The 16,923-nt window shown below is 38.8% G+C and overlaps 1 protein-coding gene across 5 annotated transcripts in view; it reads left to right on the top strand.

Annotated features, from left to right (window-relative positions):
• The window catches only part of ARHGAP10 (Rho GTPase activating protein 10), a 325,386-nt gene that overhangs the window by 189,172 nt on the left and 119,291 nt on the right, over positions 1-16,923 (top strand). For 4 of the 5 annotated variants that reach the window (XR_010943139.1, XM_067736722.1, XM_067736721.1 and 1 more), the window contains 2 exons: positions 7,362-7,436; positions 13,820-13,907. Coding sequence is in view for 4 of the 5 variants with exons in the window: in XM_067736722.1 (XP_067592823.1) it covers positions 7,362-7,436; positions 13,820-13,907 (163 nt within the window). In the remaining variant the exon portion in view is untranslated. The remainder of the gene's footprint in view (positions 1-7,361; positions 7,437-13,819; positions 13,908-16,923) is intronic. The other variant, XM_067736723.1, reaches the window with a different exon arrangement.

The raw sequence follows: 16,923 nt of genomic DNA, 5'->3' as shown, positions 1-16,923 counted from the left end.
GATGATGGCCATTCTGACTGGTGTGAGGTGATGCCTCATTGTGTGTTGATTTGCATTTCTCTAATAATTAGCGATATAGCATAGCATTCTTTTTTTTTTTTTTTTTTTTTGCGGTACGCGGGCCTCTCACTGTTGTGGCCTCTCCCGTTGCGGAGCACAGGCTCAGCGGCCATGGCTCACGGGCCCAGCCGCACCGCGGCATGTGGGATCTTCCCGGACTGGGGCACGAACCCGCGTCCCCTGCATCGGCAGGCGGAATCTCAACCACTGCGCCACCAGGGAAGCCCTAGCATAGCATTCTTAAGCCTTGTTGCTAGGTATTTCCTCACAAATTTTTCCTAATCATTTTACATATGATACTGTTTCCCTTTTATTTTCAAGAATCTTTCAAGATATATAAGATATAATTACCAAACATATTTAAAATTATTATACACACACATACATGCATGAATATTTGTATTTGTTCATTACATAGCCAACAGGGGAGTCTGTCTTTGCAGTGCCGGTGAGATGTGTAAACCTTTATTTGTACTTATGCATGTCCATGTTTGTATATGCACATGTGCCTCATTAATAATGACACATTGCAGACTTTTGATGTGAATGTGAACATGAACATTAATGACCTTTCACCCCTGTTGTCAACGTGCACAAATGCAAATAAACATTTCACTTCCTCTGCAGATATTACTCAGATATCTCAGTTCACACCAAGCACTTTGCTGGTTACTAGATGAGAACTGAATGAATGTTAGTTTATAAACCCCTGGAATCTGATCATTTATTCTGTAGAATCACACACCTGGAAAGTTTTTTGCAATAATCTTGTGCCTGTTACCATCAAAAGTATTGATGTTCCAGTTTGAGCCTTACTTTTTTATATCTATTTTTTTCTTTTTAAAACATTTTTTAAAAATTTCATATTGGAGTATAGTTGATTTACAATGTTGTATTATTTTTTGTAGTTATAAATAATCCTTTTTCTCTTTTCATTTTCTTTCCACATCCCTTTCCTAACCAATCATCAGCTTATCAATTACTGATTCAGTTTATTTATTAGTTTATTCATTTTCTTTGTTAAATGTATACCATGGGCTCTCAGGCACAGAATCTGCTCCTGAAGCCAAAAATGTTCTTTCCTAAACAGAAGACTTTCTGGCTGGGTTAGTCCCAAGTTGTTCTCTGTTTTCATTTTAATTCTCTTTTTAATTTTACCCTATGTGTTCACTTTATTCTAACTCAGTGCCTAAAATATAGTAAGTCCTCAATACTTTTTATGAAATTAACAGGAAATTAAGTGTGATATAATTTCTAGCCTGTTATCTTCTCACTTCTTTCCAACTTCTCCTTCCTTTCATTTCATATTCTTCTTCTCCCTGTTTGCCTTTCCTGTGTGCGAGTTTTAATTACCTGTCTTCTCTCTTCTGCTTCCTTAACTCCAAATGGCACTGTGTTTTCTTCTTACTTCATTGACTTGTCAGTTGAGTCCCTCCAGCCTTTACCTCCACCTCTGTTGTTTAATGGAATTTATCAACCCTCTAAAACTTTTTTTTTTCCTTTTGCTTGTAATTTTTTTTTAATTGTCTCAAAGTATCTTCTTTTCTCTTTTGATTCTCCAGCCCACCTACAAGGACCTCTGGTTGCCCACTGGGGTTCCTGAGTTCCAGGCAGCTGTTTTCTGGAGCTGAACGGACCCTCTGGGTCTGGAGAAGGAAACAGTGAGGCAGAGATGATGATGAAACTCATTTCTACTTCTCGCCCCTCTCCTCAAGGAAGATGTGGGCAGTGCTTAGTGACAGCACTGTGTGAGATTGGAGGAGGCAGGTGGTGGGAAGGAAGGCACGTTTGATTTCACCTTGGCCTCTTTGCCCAGGGACAGCTGTCATCAGCTGCTTGTCAGTGAACTTGAGAGCACGTACCTTGCCTTTACTACCGATCAGAACCAATCTTATAAATTAAAAGAAAAAAAATCCTTGGGCCTATAAACACTTGGACCCAATTATAGATTTTTGTTAAAAGTTAGAAAGTATTGTGGTAATGATACCTGTCAGTAAGCTTTGGTATGCCGAAAAAGTTTTAATACCTTGGATTTTTTAAAAAATATTTTATGGGAGTACGGTAGATTTATAATGCTGTGTTAGTTTCAGGTGTACAGCAAAGTGATTCAGTTATAAATTTAGCCACTCTTTTTTAGATTCTTTTCCCATATAGGCCATTACAGAGTATTGAGTAGAGCTCCCTGTGCTCTACAGTAGGTCCTTATTAGTTATCTATTTTATATGTAATAGTGTGTATATGGCAATCTCAATCTTCCAGTTTATCCCCTTCCCCTCCACCTTACCCACTGGTAACCATAGTTTGTTTTCTACATCTGTAACTCTGTTTCTGTTTTGTAGATAAGTTCATTTGTACCCTTTTTTTTAGATTCCGCATATAAGTGATATCATATGATAGTTATCTTTCTCTGTTTGACTTACTTCACTCATTATGACAGTCTCTAGGTCCATCCATGTTGCTGCAAATGGCCTTATTTCATTCTTTTTTATGGCTGAGTAATATTCCATTGTACATATTACTACATCTTTATCCATTCATCTGTCGGTGGACATTGAGGTTGCTTCCATGTTCTGGCGATTGTAAATAGTGCTGCATTGAACATTGGGGTGCATGTATCTTTTCAAATTATGGTTTTCTCCGGATATATGCCCAGGATTGGGATTGCTGGATCATATGGTAACTCTATTTTTAGTTTTTTAAGGAGCTTCCATACTGTTCTCCATAGCGGCTGTACCAGTTTACATTCCCACCAACAGTGTAGGAGGGTTGCCTCTTTTCCACACCCTCTCCAGAATTTATCGTTTGTAGATTTTTTTGATGTTGGCCATTCTGATTGGTGTGAGGTGATACCTCACTGTAGTTTTGATTTGCATTTTTCTAATAATTAGTGATGTTGAGCATCTTTTCATGTGCTTTTAGCCATCTGTATGTCTTCTTTGGAGAAATGTTTATTTAGATCTTCTGCCCATTTTTTGATTGGGTTGTTTGTTTTTCTGATATTGAGCTTCATGAGCTATTTGTATATTTTGGAGATTAACCCCTGTCACTTGCTTCATTTGCGAATATTTTCTCCCATTCTGAGGGTTGCCTTTTCGTTTTGTTTATTAATACCTTGGATGTTAAAGTTTTTAGTTCTTAAGTGTAATGTCTGGTTTGAGTCAAGTTCAATCTGTACCTGTAGTTCTAAAATAATTTCAAGTCAAATCAACCTAGCTATACCTATTCTGTACTCAATTATTCTATGCAAGGCACCGTGAAAGCTATTAAAAATAAACAAACGAAAAAAGTCCAAATCAAAGTTAACCTAATATCTTTCCAGGTAATATCTCTGTGTATTTGGGGAGAAAAGGAAGAACACAGGTCCACAATTCTTTTTTTTCTTTAACAATTTATTTATTTTTAATTTTTTTTGGCTGCGTCGGGTCTTGGTTGTGTCACGCGGGCTCTCTTGTTGAGGCACGCAAGCTCAGTAGTTGTGGTGCGTGAGCTTAGTTAGCTGTCGCGCGGCGTGTGGGGTCTTAGTTCCCCAAACAGGGATCGAACCCACGTCTCCTGCACTGGAAGGTGGATTCTTTACCACTGGACCACCAGGGAAGTCCCAGAGTCCACGATTCTTAATCTGAAAATTCTGAGGTGGACGTGTTTGAGCAAAGGCAATATGGGACATATACTGTCCCATATTTAACATCTTCAGATAGGTTTGGTGTGGAAACTATTTTTAACATAGTGACATATGAATATTCATGCTGAGTGGGGAAAAATACAGACCTAAATAACCTGATGTCAGGTCAGGCATTCAGATTTTTGATTTTGGCAACTGTGAATAGCAGAATGTGGGCTTGTTTTAAAATGTGATCAGGTGTTAAAAGAAAATAATTACGAGTCACATTCAGAAAAAGGGAATATCAGAGGGTGTGGAGAAAAAGGAACCTTCCTACATTGTTGGTGGGAATGTAAATTGGTACACCCACTATGGAGAACAGGATGGAGTTTCCTTAAAAAAACTAAAAATAGAGCTACCATATGATCCTGCAATCCCACTCCCAGGCATATATCTAGAAAAGACAAAGACTCTAATTCAAAAAGATGCCTGCACCCCAAGGTTCATAGCAGCACTGTTTATAGTAGCCAAGACATGGAAGCAATCTGACTGTCATCGACAGATGAATAGATAAAGAAGATGTGGTGTGTGTATATATATATACACACATATATATATATACAATGGACTATTACTCAGACATAAAAAAGAATGAAATAATGCTATTTACAGCAACATGATAGACCTAGAGATTATCATACTAAATGAAGCAAGTCAGACAAAGACAAGTATCATACAATATCACTTATATGTGGAATCTAAAACATGATACAAGTGAAGTTATTTACAAAAACAGAAACAGACTCATAGACATAGAAACCAACTTAGCTTTACCAAAGGAGATAGTGGCGGTGGTGGGGGAGAGACGTTAGGAGTCTGGGATTAACAGATACACACTGCTGTATATAAATTAGGTAAACAACAAGGACCTACTGTGGAGCACAGCGAACTGTAGTCAATATCTTGTAATAACCTATAACGGAAAAGAATCTGAAAAAGAATAGATATAGACACATATATACTCACACAGATATGTATAGCTGAATCACTTTGCCGTACAGTTGAAACTAACACAACATTGTAAATTAACTACACTTCAATAGAAAAAATGGTGAGAAAAGAATATATAAGTTCAAAACAGATAAAAATTTTAATAAAAGGGAATATCACTGTGGGTGGTGACAGAAAAGGTGGGATTTTTTTCTGATTTGAAGGTCTGGATGGGACTTCACCTTGCTCACTGTCGACTCTTGGGCAACTAGAATCACACCTGCCATGTATTTGGTGAATACGTATTTGGCAGATGAGTTATTAATGAAGAGAAGGGGAAGAACTTCCCCGTCAGAGGAGACTTGTGCCTGAGGAGGGGATGAATTTGATAGTCAGCGGTCTGCTCTGATTGAAGACAAATACTCTGCAATAAATGTGGGTAGGTGAGGTGGGACCCCTTATGGGGAGTTATGTGTCTGTGCCTTACATGCTTCTTCAGCTGAGGAATTCGGATTGGATCTGATGACTTTAACTTTTAAATGAGGATGGGAGAGACCTAAAAGTAATCAAAGTGGCTTGAAAAATGGAAAGTAGAAAAAATGATGGTGTTCAGAATGGATTATGGTTGTGTGTATGTCCCTGTAAGGATGCCCAACATGCAGGCATCAAATTCGAGGCCATGCTGAAGAAGCAGAGATTAGTCCAGAGTGTGAAGAAAATGCAGAGATTGCGATCTGTTGCATTTGGAAAGTGACAGGAAGTCAAAGAAAATTTTCAAAATTCTAATACTTGGTGATGAGAAATACTGATCCCTTTGGCTGATAGGGGAAATTTGGAAGAGAAGTTGGAGAGGATATACGAATCGTATGACTTGGCGTATTGATTGGTTTATATTCTTCAAACCTGTTTATATGATGTCTTTTGTATGTCATGTGTGTGTTCATAGATGTAAAATTTGTCCCAAGTCCCTAGTCCAGAGCTTTTAAGGACAATGTAACAAGAAACAGTAAATCCTACATGACTTGAGTGTATGTGTTCTAGATGCCGTTTCCAAGCTGCTTTTATAGGAGGTTTATTTAAATTTCATGTTAAAAAAGGAAAAACTGTGTTGAGTAGCATTAGTTCCCCCTTGTACCTTTCATTACGCATTAGCAATGAACTCTCCTTCTCTCGGGTTGATGAATTTGAACTTGATCTATTATCTGATAGTAATTACCAGCACAGAGTGATGATTATTGCTGAAGTAACATTCTTATTTCATTTCTCTTTGTATGTCGGGCACTTCTCAGAGGGCACGTTTGTTTGCAGCATATGACTTGCTCTTTTGGCTTCTGGCTTTGAGGCCACTATTTTAGGTTTCTTAAATAGAGTAGTATTGACAAAAATCCTCTGGTATTTAAAATTCTCTGGGCATGGTCTTCTAGCTTGTAGGAGACAGAAGGAGTGGGCTGTGGCTGGTGTTTTCTCCTCCGGCAGGCTCAAGCTCTGATTTTTGTGTTTCTTGACAGTTTCTTTTTTTTCCCAACTCCTGGCAGGGCTGACCTGCATCTTTCTCTGCTCTTGGAGTCAGTGTTTCCCATCATGAAGGTGCCTCTCTGCTACTTTGATTCTTGAGCCTTCTTAATAGTCTTGTGTAGGCTGAAGGGCCAGCCTTTCCTCTTCTGGTCCTTTGAGCTCTCCAGAGACAGTCGAGAGAGAAGGTGTGTCTGTTTTGCTGGGGCTGCCGTAATCAAGTACCACAGACTGGGTGGCTTAAGCAACAGAAGTTTATTTTCGCAGAGTTCTCGGGGCTAGAGATCCGAGACAGGGCGTCCGCAGGGCTGGTTTCTTCTGAGGGCCCCTCTCCACGGCTTGTGGATGGCCATCTTCTCCCTGTGTTTTCACACTGTCTTCCTTCCGTTTGCATCTGTGGCCTGATCTCTGCTTATAAGGATACCAGTCATATTGGATTAGGGCCCACCCTCATGACCTTGTTTTAACTTAACCCCTTCTTTTAAAGACCTTAGTTCCGGAAACAGTCACATTCTGAGATACTGGGGGTTAGGACTTCAACATATGAATTTTGGGGGACACAATTCAGCAAATAACAGACGAATAGGACATTTCAGAAGCTTGAAACTGAGTAAGGAGAACGAAACAAAAGGCAGCCCAGTGAAACAGCCTCTGGTCCTCCTTTGGAGTCTTAGTGCTTCTTACTGGACAGTGCCTGTAATGGCTCTTAAAAAAACCCTGAACAAAACAAGTTTTGCTTTACTTTTGAGTGAGTGATTTCCATGGTCTTCAAGAATCAGCCGCACAACGGTTTCTTCCTGTGTCCTAACCAGCACCATATTATTTTTAAAAGGCTAAAAGTTTTCAAGACAAATCTGAAGAATAAGTAAACATAAGAAACATGAAAGGTGCCGTGCATCTTTGCAAATTGCATTGGTATGTGTGAGTACTACTTAATCAACTTTTTTTCATAACCACTGGCTCCTTACATTTTGGCCACCTGCAACAGTGTTTCAGGAGATCAACTTCCAACCATAAGTCATGAGTACCAAGCTGCTAAGGCAAGTTGGTAAACACTCACTTTTGTCAAACGTTGTTTTTATAGGCAACGGGAATGCTGCTAACGTGAGTTAGCAAGGATTCTGAGTGCCACTGTTTGTTGACAGCTTTTCAGACTTGACTGTCTCGTATTTGCTAACATTTCGTCTCTTCCAAATAGGTATAAACGACCAAGGATTGTACAGAGTTGTGGGGGTGAGTTCAAAGGTCCAGAGACTTCTGAGTATGTTGATGGGTATGCCTCTTTTCTAATCATTTTCCATGCATTGTTTGTTTATGTTCGTTGTCTTTGCAACTCAGTGTTTCATAGTAACGTAACTTGGGAATTCATCCTTTTCGTCTGCTGTCTTGGAGTCCTTTTCTCCTGAGCAGAGATAGTTGGCTCAGAGAAGTCGGTTAGTGTTTGCTCAGGTCCCCCTTACTAAGAAATGGAGGAAGAAAAGAAGGCAGCTCATGGGTGAACGTCTTCTACTGCTTGCTTCTCCCAGGGGGAGTAGCAGCCAGGCCTCTGTGATTTGCATGGCTTCCAAATTGCCCGTCCAAAGTCTTGACAGTACATTTGGTTGCACAAGACCACTGGGCCTCGCTCATTTTTCTGGAGCTTCCACAACTGTCACTCAACAGCAAGGGTCTGATTCTCAGGGATTCATTGGTATGCACAGTGGCTTGTTTGTAGTTTGCACCAGGCTGTTCTCCAGAATCATGCCTGCTCCATCTGTGCTGATAACACAGTGTTCTTTGGCATCGCAGACAAGAGGAAGCCAGAAAGTGAATTCATTTCATTACCCCAGACGTTATGTGAATGACAAAGCGCTTTTACATTACACTCTGCTGTCAGCTCAGTGCCACCTGTAAGAGGCCCTGCTCCTCCGCCCCCCATGACCCCAAAGCAGGCTGCCTCCTGGGGGGTGACGATAACTCATCAGGCTTGAGGACCTGTGTGTCAAACTGATCTGTCATTATGACCTCGCTAAATATTAATTTATTTGATATCTCACTTTAATCAATATTAACAGTGCCCTCAGGTATTCTGTCAATGCATTTAAACCCGTCTGCATCTTAAAGCATTGTCGCAAAGACTTACTTTGAGCAAGCATCAACCGAGCTGAATCAAATCAGCCGGGATGTTACGGGTAGCGTTGCTTGTTTGGCTGCGTTTGAATTCAGGATTTAATAAGCAACAACTCTTTTCTGAGCTTATTAGCCACAGGAAAAATGCCTCGTCATGACTTGGAGAGCCTTATTAGAATACATTCGCTTTCGCGAGTTGTTTTCATTTTCTGCCTCTCTGGTTTGACTTGGGTATGCAGTTTTGGCAGTCAGATTTTCCTTTTTACCATTAGTGGGCTCCAAATGAAATAGACGCAGGTTGCCAGTGGTTCAGTAGCAGCTGGCAGGGTTTAATGGGACGACAGCATCTGCTTTTAGTTAATTTTAAAATTAGAAACACTTCTCTCATTTCCAAGATGGTGTTATGGTGATTAGAACTGGAAGACTCTGTTGGTATCAGAAAGGGAGAAAGGCTGAAAGGCACACTTGGCAGTGAATTGGTTAGAAGGACGATAGCTTTATTTTATTATCTTCTCATTCATGTTCAAGGGCAGCTCAAACAAGCAGGTGTCCCTGTGGTCACCCTGAGGTGTTAAGCTGTCTCCAAATTTGTTCTTAAACTTAGAAAAACCATATGATCATCCACATCCCTGGACTTGGGTGGTACTTTCCTCTGCTCATGGGAAATGTCCCAAGACAGTTCTGAACTTGCAAGGTGCTTAAAATATCTAAACCCTCAAAAATTCATGACCTGGAAAACTGTTTTCACTTTCCGTGAGGCTCAGCATAGAGAAGTCCAGGACACAACCTCATTTAAGCTGCTGGCAAAAAGAAATGCCGTGTTTTCAGTCATATCATTCTGCAATCAGAGGAAATTAGAGAATTGACACAAGGGAAAGATACTGACTTACTGTTTTCTTATTAAGTAATGCATTTAAGGGAACGGCACAGGATAAATTAATTTCACTTCATCTCTAAATAATTCCTAGTATGAATTTAAGATGGTCAGTCACAAACTTTGGATTTTTATTAGCATTAATATCATTTTCTTGTTACTTTATGTTACGAACTCAAACTTCAGCTCTTAACGAAAGAGGTTTATTCACTATTTCCTAATGAATTTAAGATTACCTTAAGATGTTTCTTTCCTTTCTTCCTGATTCAGCAAGTGTTCAAATTGAACTAACTTACACCTCTTCCAAAAAAAGAATTTGAGTTTCTGAATAGTTGTGTACACACTGTCCTGTAGATATTCATTTTCTACATTTCCCAACTTCTCTACATTGTTTCAAAGTTATATATGTTTAAGAGAAAAAAATTGGGTGAGTCTGCCAGATTTTTAATTTTGCTCTTTTGTACCAATCTATTTTTTTCCCTCCAGTAGACAATTAATTCTGATAATTTTGCCCATTTGTGGTACTAGGAGTTATTTTTTAAAAATTATTTATTTATATATTTACTTTTAAAAACCAAAATTTTTTATTTTGAAATAATCTCTAGCCTGCAGAAAAATTGCAAGTAAATAGTACAATAGACTCCCATAATACCCCTTCCCCAGATTTACCAAGTTTTAACATTTTAAGGCAGTTATTTTTTAAAATTTCGATTCCTCCAGATAACGTTTATTTCAAATTTGAATTTTTTCAAAGTACTTTTTGTTTGGAATGTGTTTTTCTTTGCAGAAATGAAAAGTAACCTAACTTTTTAAAAATCTGAGATAAAGTTCCAAGTCGTTTTATATTTTTTGACAGGAACTTCTGTTCACTTTGGTTCTCTTTAGTTCTTGAGAGCTAATCATTTACTTTGCTATTATTTTTCCTTTATTGCCATTTTTACATAAAATATTTTTGTATTTAAAATATTTTCAGCATTCTTTAAATACTCCTGTGTAAAAGTTTGTGGCGATTTCTAAAAGAAGGATGCATGCTTAATATCTTGCATGTTTTCTTCACTTGTGTCTCTACTGGGTGTGTTTTCATGACCTTCATGTTTAAAATTACAATAGAGAAAAATATTTCTCTCTGTTCTTCTTCTCCTTCCCCTTCCTGTTCTTCTTCTTCCCCTCCCCCGTTCCTTTTTCTCGCTTTCCTTTCCTCCCCTGCCCCTTTCTTCTCTCCTCTCCGCCACACATGAAGTACTAATGGCAGCTGACCACCATTTGTACTCCTCCAGGTCAGGTAAAGGAGTGGGCAGCTGCCCTCCTCCCCTGGTGATGAGAGTTGTTTGCCTTCTTGGTCAGCTTCCATCCCTGGGGGCAGAAAGTAGCGGTGTGCTGGTTTTTCCAACAGCCTCCTAGCTTTCCCTTGGACCGAGTTTCTTAAGGTTCCACAAGAACATGCCCCAGTGAGCAATTACATTCCTTCCCTTTACAGGTGTTTTTCTTTTCCTTCTTTTTTTTTTTTTTTTTTGCTCTAACAGAGGGCACACATAGTCTGGTAGAATTTTTTTTTTTTATTAGAAACTTGAAGCAACTGGGGAAGGCAGGGAGAAATAGCAGATGAGGTGTCTTTGGGTGAGTCACGGTGTTTTAGTAAGTGGGGTGAAAATGTAACAGATGAATTATCGCAATTGGTAGGTTGGAACTCTGCTGAGTTAGGATTGTCCTGTGTTCTTCCTTCTTCTCCTTCTTTGGAATGAAAACATCAGAGCAGGGAAGGGAAAGTGCTGGGAAAATGTGGTGGTAGCTTGTGTGTGCTGGTGAATTTTCTGTTTGTTTCTAAATTTAATTTGTAAAAACAGCTGGATGATTTTATTTTAAGAGAACCATAGAAAGCCAGAAATCAGACTAATTTAGGGGAGTTTTACTATAAACATATTACCATGTTTACTTTGTTTGTAGGACTTTTCACAAAGATTGAGGGAAAAAGTAAACTAATGTAGCTGAAAAAGATTCTGATTTTGGATTATAAAGAATATTCTCCAAACTCGTTCAATCACTGGGCGTCTCTAAGTACTTTAGACTGGGACCCAAGTCAGTGTCAAGTAGGGTGCCAGCACGTTGGGCTGGGCTGAAAGTTTCCGGTTTCAGAAAAATGACCAATGATTATAGAATTGTGAAGCATTTACCGAAATAAAAAGTCAACTATTTGTATCTCTGTTCATTAGTTTAGGTTTTAAACTAATCCACGAGGTGTAGTGTTCCTTGGCCAGAAAGGAAACAGAATTTCTACCTTATTTATGGTAGAACATCTATTCTGATTGAACACTCTAAATGCATTTTTAAGTTTGAATCCCAAATAAGTTATTAACAAATTTACCTAGTCCCAGTGTATCCATGGATTGTTAAGAGCTGCTAGGGATGATTGAGTTATTTGAAAACAGTGAAAATTTAATAGAGGATTAATACCATAGACATTATGTAGTCATTGGCTTCTCGTGTGACAGCTCCTTTTTATTCCATGAATTCAAAGGATGGCTTATTTTTTCATATAAAGACTATGGTTCTCAAAATATAGAATGATCATTTGGTCAAAAGCTGAAAATAAAAGATTTCCTTGAGAAGCCTCCTGGATTTTAAAATGGTGATTTGCTGGTAGCAAGTTGATTGAAAATGTTATCTGACTTGTATGAGATTTAAATAATTGACTTAATGACAGAGAGAATATTCAGTTACTGCAGTAATTGGTTGGCAAAGCCTTTAGAACAGAATTATTTAGTCCTAGTTATAAAGGATTGCACCTTTAATCAGGGTGCTTAATTTGATTTCTTGAATGTATCTGTGGCTTGTCTGACAAACTCAGTAACAAATGAGTTCTGAACTGTAGGAACCGATCAAAATGTAATCAGTGTCAATTGCCATTGTTGTAGTTTATCCCATATTGCTGTCAGTTGCTGTAATCGAGAGCTGTTGAAGTGCTTTGAAAAGTTTCCAGACTTTTGAGTAATCGACTTCATATATCTGATGTTACGGCTGTGAAATAACCATCACTTCCTGTTTGACTTTATTTTCAAAAAGTTTGAGAAATAACATTGCGTTGTCACCCATCCTTTCCCATGCCGAAGCCTCAAACTTTTTAAGTGGCGTGCATGACTTAACATGGTGGTCCCATTTGGACAGGATTTTCTTTTTGAACTTCAGTTTGAAAAGGGTATACTAACAAGTTTCCTTCTGTATATAGACAAATAACAGTGTAAGGGAGGAAAAAATACCTGAAACGACTAGTTTTCTGGGGGGGTCTTAGTTGAAACATCATTCTGGAGTGAGGGAGAAGTAAGTGTTTTCCACAAATCTCTTATTTTCTCCTTTGTGTGATTGGAGCGTAGAAACTCACTCCAGTTTCTGTTGATTGTTTGATGTCTTTCATCATAAGCCATTTACTGCTCCCTCCCGAGGGTAGGTACCACCACTGAGCGCTTATACTTTTGGTGACTCAGCTGTGGTAATTACCCACTCATTTGATGATTTATGGAAATCTGCGTACATTCCTGATTTGCTTTGATGCTCTCAGTAGTTCCACGAGAGCGTGTACATTATCTCCGTCGTGCACATGAAGAGCTGAAGTTCAGAGAGGTTTGGAGCTGACTTGTTGGGGTGGTGAGGCTGGTCAGGGCTGAGGCGGGATTGAAGCCCAGGTGTGTGTCCCTTGCTGCACGCTCCTCCCTGCTGCCAGGTCACGGCCAAGTGCAGTAGCCTAGCCTCACGAGGCTCGGAGATACCACCACACTTGGAATGCTTGCCTTTCCCACTATCCTTTCCTTTTATTTCAACCAGGGTTGACTTTTTCCTTTACAGAACTAATTGCGCTGCCCTCCTCCTCCTTCAACTCTTCTACTTCTTCTTTTTTTTAGTGCCTGTTTTACATCTTCTTTAGAGTTTACTAGATATTTGAAAGGGCATTTGTAAGAAATGCATCATTAACATACTTTTAGGACAAAGAAAACTAATTTAGAATGAATGTCAGACATGTTACATAGAGGCTTCTAGTAAATATTTCTTGGATGAGTGTATAGATTGTAACGTTAATGTGAAAGATACCCATGAAAGACTTTTTAAGTTTATGTGTCATTTCTGTTTTGGTTGATCACGTATTAGTCTTCAGAAAGATAATATGATGAGTATAAACCTTAGAAGTGTGGGACCAGACTCACCATCCTTTGCCCCCACTGACTTCTTGTTCTTCTAATAGGAATTTTGCCATTAAGGGTACTGCCTGTTTCCCCTGTCATGACACAGTGTGATAGCAATCATGCCATCTGAAACAAGTTCAAATGTATAGACACTGCAAAATGCCACATGCTGTAAGCCATGACTACTGAGTAGTACCTTATAATAAGAGTAGTAGTAGTAATAATAATAGATGTACATGCTTTGCAGTTATGAATATTTAAATGCTCTGTCCAGTTCTCCCCTACTCCCAGCCCAACCCTTATCCTTTTACTTCGATCTTCACTACAGATTTTCTGAAGTGTGAGAAATGTCTGATAAAAGAATATGGCTTATGATATGATAAATTATATGTAATGTTTTTATAGGAAACCACAGAATTCAATATTTGTGGTTTGGCTGTTTAAAGATGAGCCATTTGGTCAAGGTTTGAATTATTTTTTTCTTCCTTGCTTGCTCACCAGATGTGAAAACCTGCAATGAGGTGGACCTGGAAAATTCTATAGATTGGGAAGTGAAGACAATAACGAGTGCCCTGAAACAGTATTTGAGGTGAGCTCCTCTCGGTGGTGGGGCGGGGGAAGAGCGGACTGTTTGGATGTTTAACACACAGCAAATGCAGACTCCGAACATGCATCTCAAAAGTCAAACCTTATGAGAAAGGACAACATTTATGAGGTACCTAATGATGTCCCAGGAAGTGTGGGACATAGTCAGTGAACATCAGTTGATAGATAAATTGCAACAGAACAGACCTGGAATAGACTTGGGTTTTGAAATAGAGTCTATTGTGGATGTGAGTTTTTGGAATTAAATGCTCTGAAACAGTAAGGAAGAAGGCTGTTTATTACATTCATTGAATCTTTTCTTTATGTTGTGGGCTAAAATGAAGACGTTTTCGTTTAAGTGTAAACCATGTGAACTTAAAGGATTATAATGATGACATACATATACCGAGCGATTTGAAAAGAAGTTTACTTGATGAGGTTTTTTATTTTTTTTTTAAGATAAACTTTGAGTTTTATATTTACTATAGGAAGTATCTAGGATTAGAGCTTGAAAAGCTTCAGCATTTCTTTGAGCATTCACCTTTCTTGAGAAAAGAAAGGAAATGAATGATCACAAAGCTTGAGGATAGATGAAGGACAAGTACACGGAGTAAGGGAATGGAAAACAGTCACGACTGTAATTCTTAGGCTGTGGGTCCGCTGGGGACTTCGCTTTTTGCCTGGCAGACAAATGGCACTGCTCCCCCATCATCAGTTCTTTTTAACCAACCCACAGGATTGATTTTCAGGTAAATACTATTTGGGTTCCAACAAGCACATTAGAATCAACTTATATTACATATTTTGTGTTTTAAAAAATTTGTATGTTTTAAAAATTTCAAATTTATACAAGCGGAGAGATGAGTATAATGACTCCTCATGGCCCCATTATCCTGCTCTTCAGTTTTCAACATTCGACACTTCTTGTTTCATTAGTCTCTCTACTGCCACTTTTTGGAATAATACTTTAAAGATTTTCTAAAACACATTGCTGCACTCATAAATACTTGAGTGCATATCTCAAAAAAGGTAAGGACTTAAAAAAAGGACGTTACAGAAAAGACAAAAAGAATATAATTATCATACCTAACAAAATGCGTATGATGCAGTACTCAACCTGTGTTCCATTTTTACAGATTTTTTTTTCAAAAACGTATTTTAATGTTTGTTTTAATTCCTTCAGGATTTCAACACTGTCAGCACATTTCATTTGGTTGGTATGTTTTAAGTCGTTTTTCATTTGTGCAGTCCCCTCCCTCTACCCCGCCCCCCCAGCATTTAATTTGTTGATGAACCTGAGTCATTTTTACTCTTTTTTTTTTTTTTTTTGCGGTACGCGGGCCTTTCACTGTTGTGGCGTCTCCTGTTGTGGAGCACAGGCTCCGGACGCGCAGGCTCAGCGGCCATGGCTCAGGGGCCCAGACGCTCTGCGGCATGTGGGATCTTCCTGGAACGGGGCACGAACCCGTGTCCCCTGCATCGGCAGGCGGACTCTCAACTACTGCGCCACCAGGGAAGCCCCTGAGTCATTTTTTAAAATAGAATTTTCCACATTTTAGATATGGCTGGTGGTATCCTCAGCTTTCTCTGTTATCTGTCATGTTTCCTATAAGCTAATAGTTAAATCTATAGGCTTCGTTAGATTCACATTCGGCTTTTGTTTATTTATTGCAAGAATACATCATAGCAGTGCTGTATTCTTCCTGTTGTGTTATTACATCAGGAGGCCTGTGTTGTCCAGTTGGCCCACTTTTTAATGAAATTAACATTTATCAGTGGGTTCAGGTGTGTGTTACCTATTTTCAAGTATTTTATTTAAAGATTTATTTTTTTATTTTTTATTTTTTTACATCTTTATTGTAGTATAATTGCTTTACAATGGTGTGTTAGTTTCTGCTTTATAGCAAAGAGAATCAGTTATACATATACATATGTTCCCATATCTCTTCCCTCTTGCGTCTCCCTCCCTTCCACCCTCCCTATCCCACCCCTCTAGGTGGTCACAAAGCACTGAGCTGATCTCCCTGTGTTTTGCGGCTGCTTCCCACTAGCTATCTATTTTACATTTGGTAGTGTGTATATGTCCATGCCACTCTCTCACTTTGTCCCAGCTTACCCTTCCCCCTCCCCATATCCTCAAGTCCATTCTTTGGTAGGTCTGTGTCTTTATTCCCGTCTTACCCCTAGGTTCTTCATAACATTTTTTTTTTTCCTGGATTCCATTTACATGTGTTAGCATACGGTATTTGTCTTTCTCCTTCTGACTTACTTCACTCTGTATGACAGACTCTAGGTCCATCCACCTCACTACAAATAACTCAATTTCGTTTCTTTTTATGGCTGAGTAATATTCCATTTTATATATGTGCCACATCTTCTTTATACATTCTTCCGATGATGGACACTTAGGTTGCTTCCGTCTCCTGGCTATTGTAAATAGAGTTGCAATGAACATTTTGGTACATGACTCTTTTTGAATTATGGTTTTCTCAGGGTATATGCCCAGTAGTGGGATTGCTGGGTCATATGGTAGTTCTATTTGTGGTTTTTTAAGGAACTCCATACTGTTCTCCATAGTGGCTGTACCAATTCACATTCCCACCAGCAGTGTAAGAGGGTTCTCTTTTCTCCACACCCTCTCCAGCATTTATTATTTCTACATTTTTTGTTGATGGCCATTCTGACCAGTGTGAGATGATATCTCATTGTAGTTTTGATTTGCATTTCTCTAATGATTAATGATGTTGAGCATTCTTTCATGTGTTTGTTGGCAATCTGTATATCTTCTTTGGAGAAATGTCTGTTTAGCTCCTCTGCCCATTTTTGGATTGTGTTGTTTGTTTTTTTGATATTGAGCTGCATGAGCTGCTTGTAAATTTTGGAGGTTAATCCTTTGTCAGTTGCTTCATTTGCAAATATTTTCTCCCATTCTGAGGGTTGTTTTTTGGTCTTGTTTATGGTTTCCTTTGCTGTGCAAAAGCTTTTAAGTTTCATTAGGTCCTATTTGTTTATTTTTGTTT

This window comes from Pseudorca crassidens, chromosome 4, assembly GCF_039906515.1.
Source record: "Pseudorca crassidens isolate mPseCra1 chromosome 4, mPseCra1.hap1, whole genome shotgun sequence".
Lineage (NCBI taxonomy): Eukaryota > Metazoa > Chordata > Mammalia > Artiodactyla > Delphinidae > Pseudorca > Pseudorca crassidens.
The sequence above is the reverse complement of the archived record's forward strand: the minus strand, read 5'-3'. Positions and strand labels throughout refer to the sequence as shown.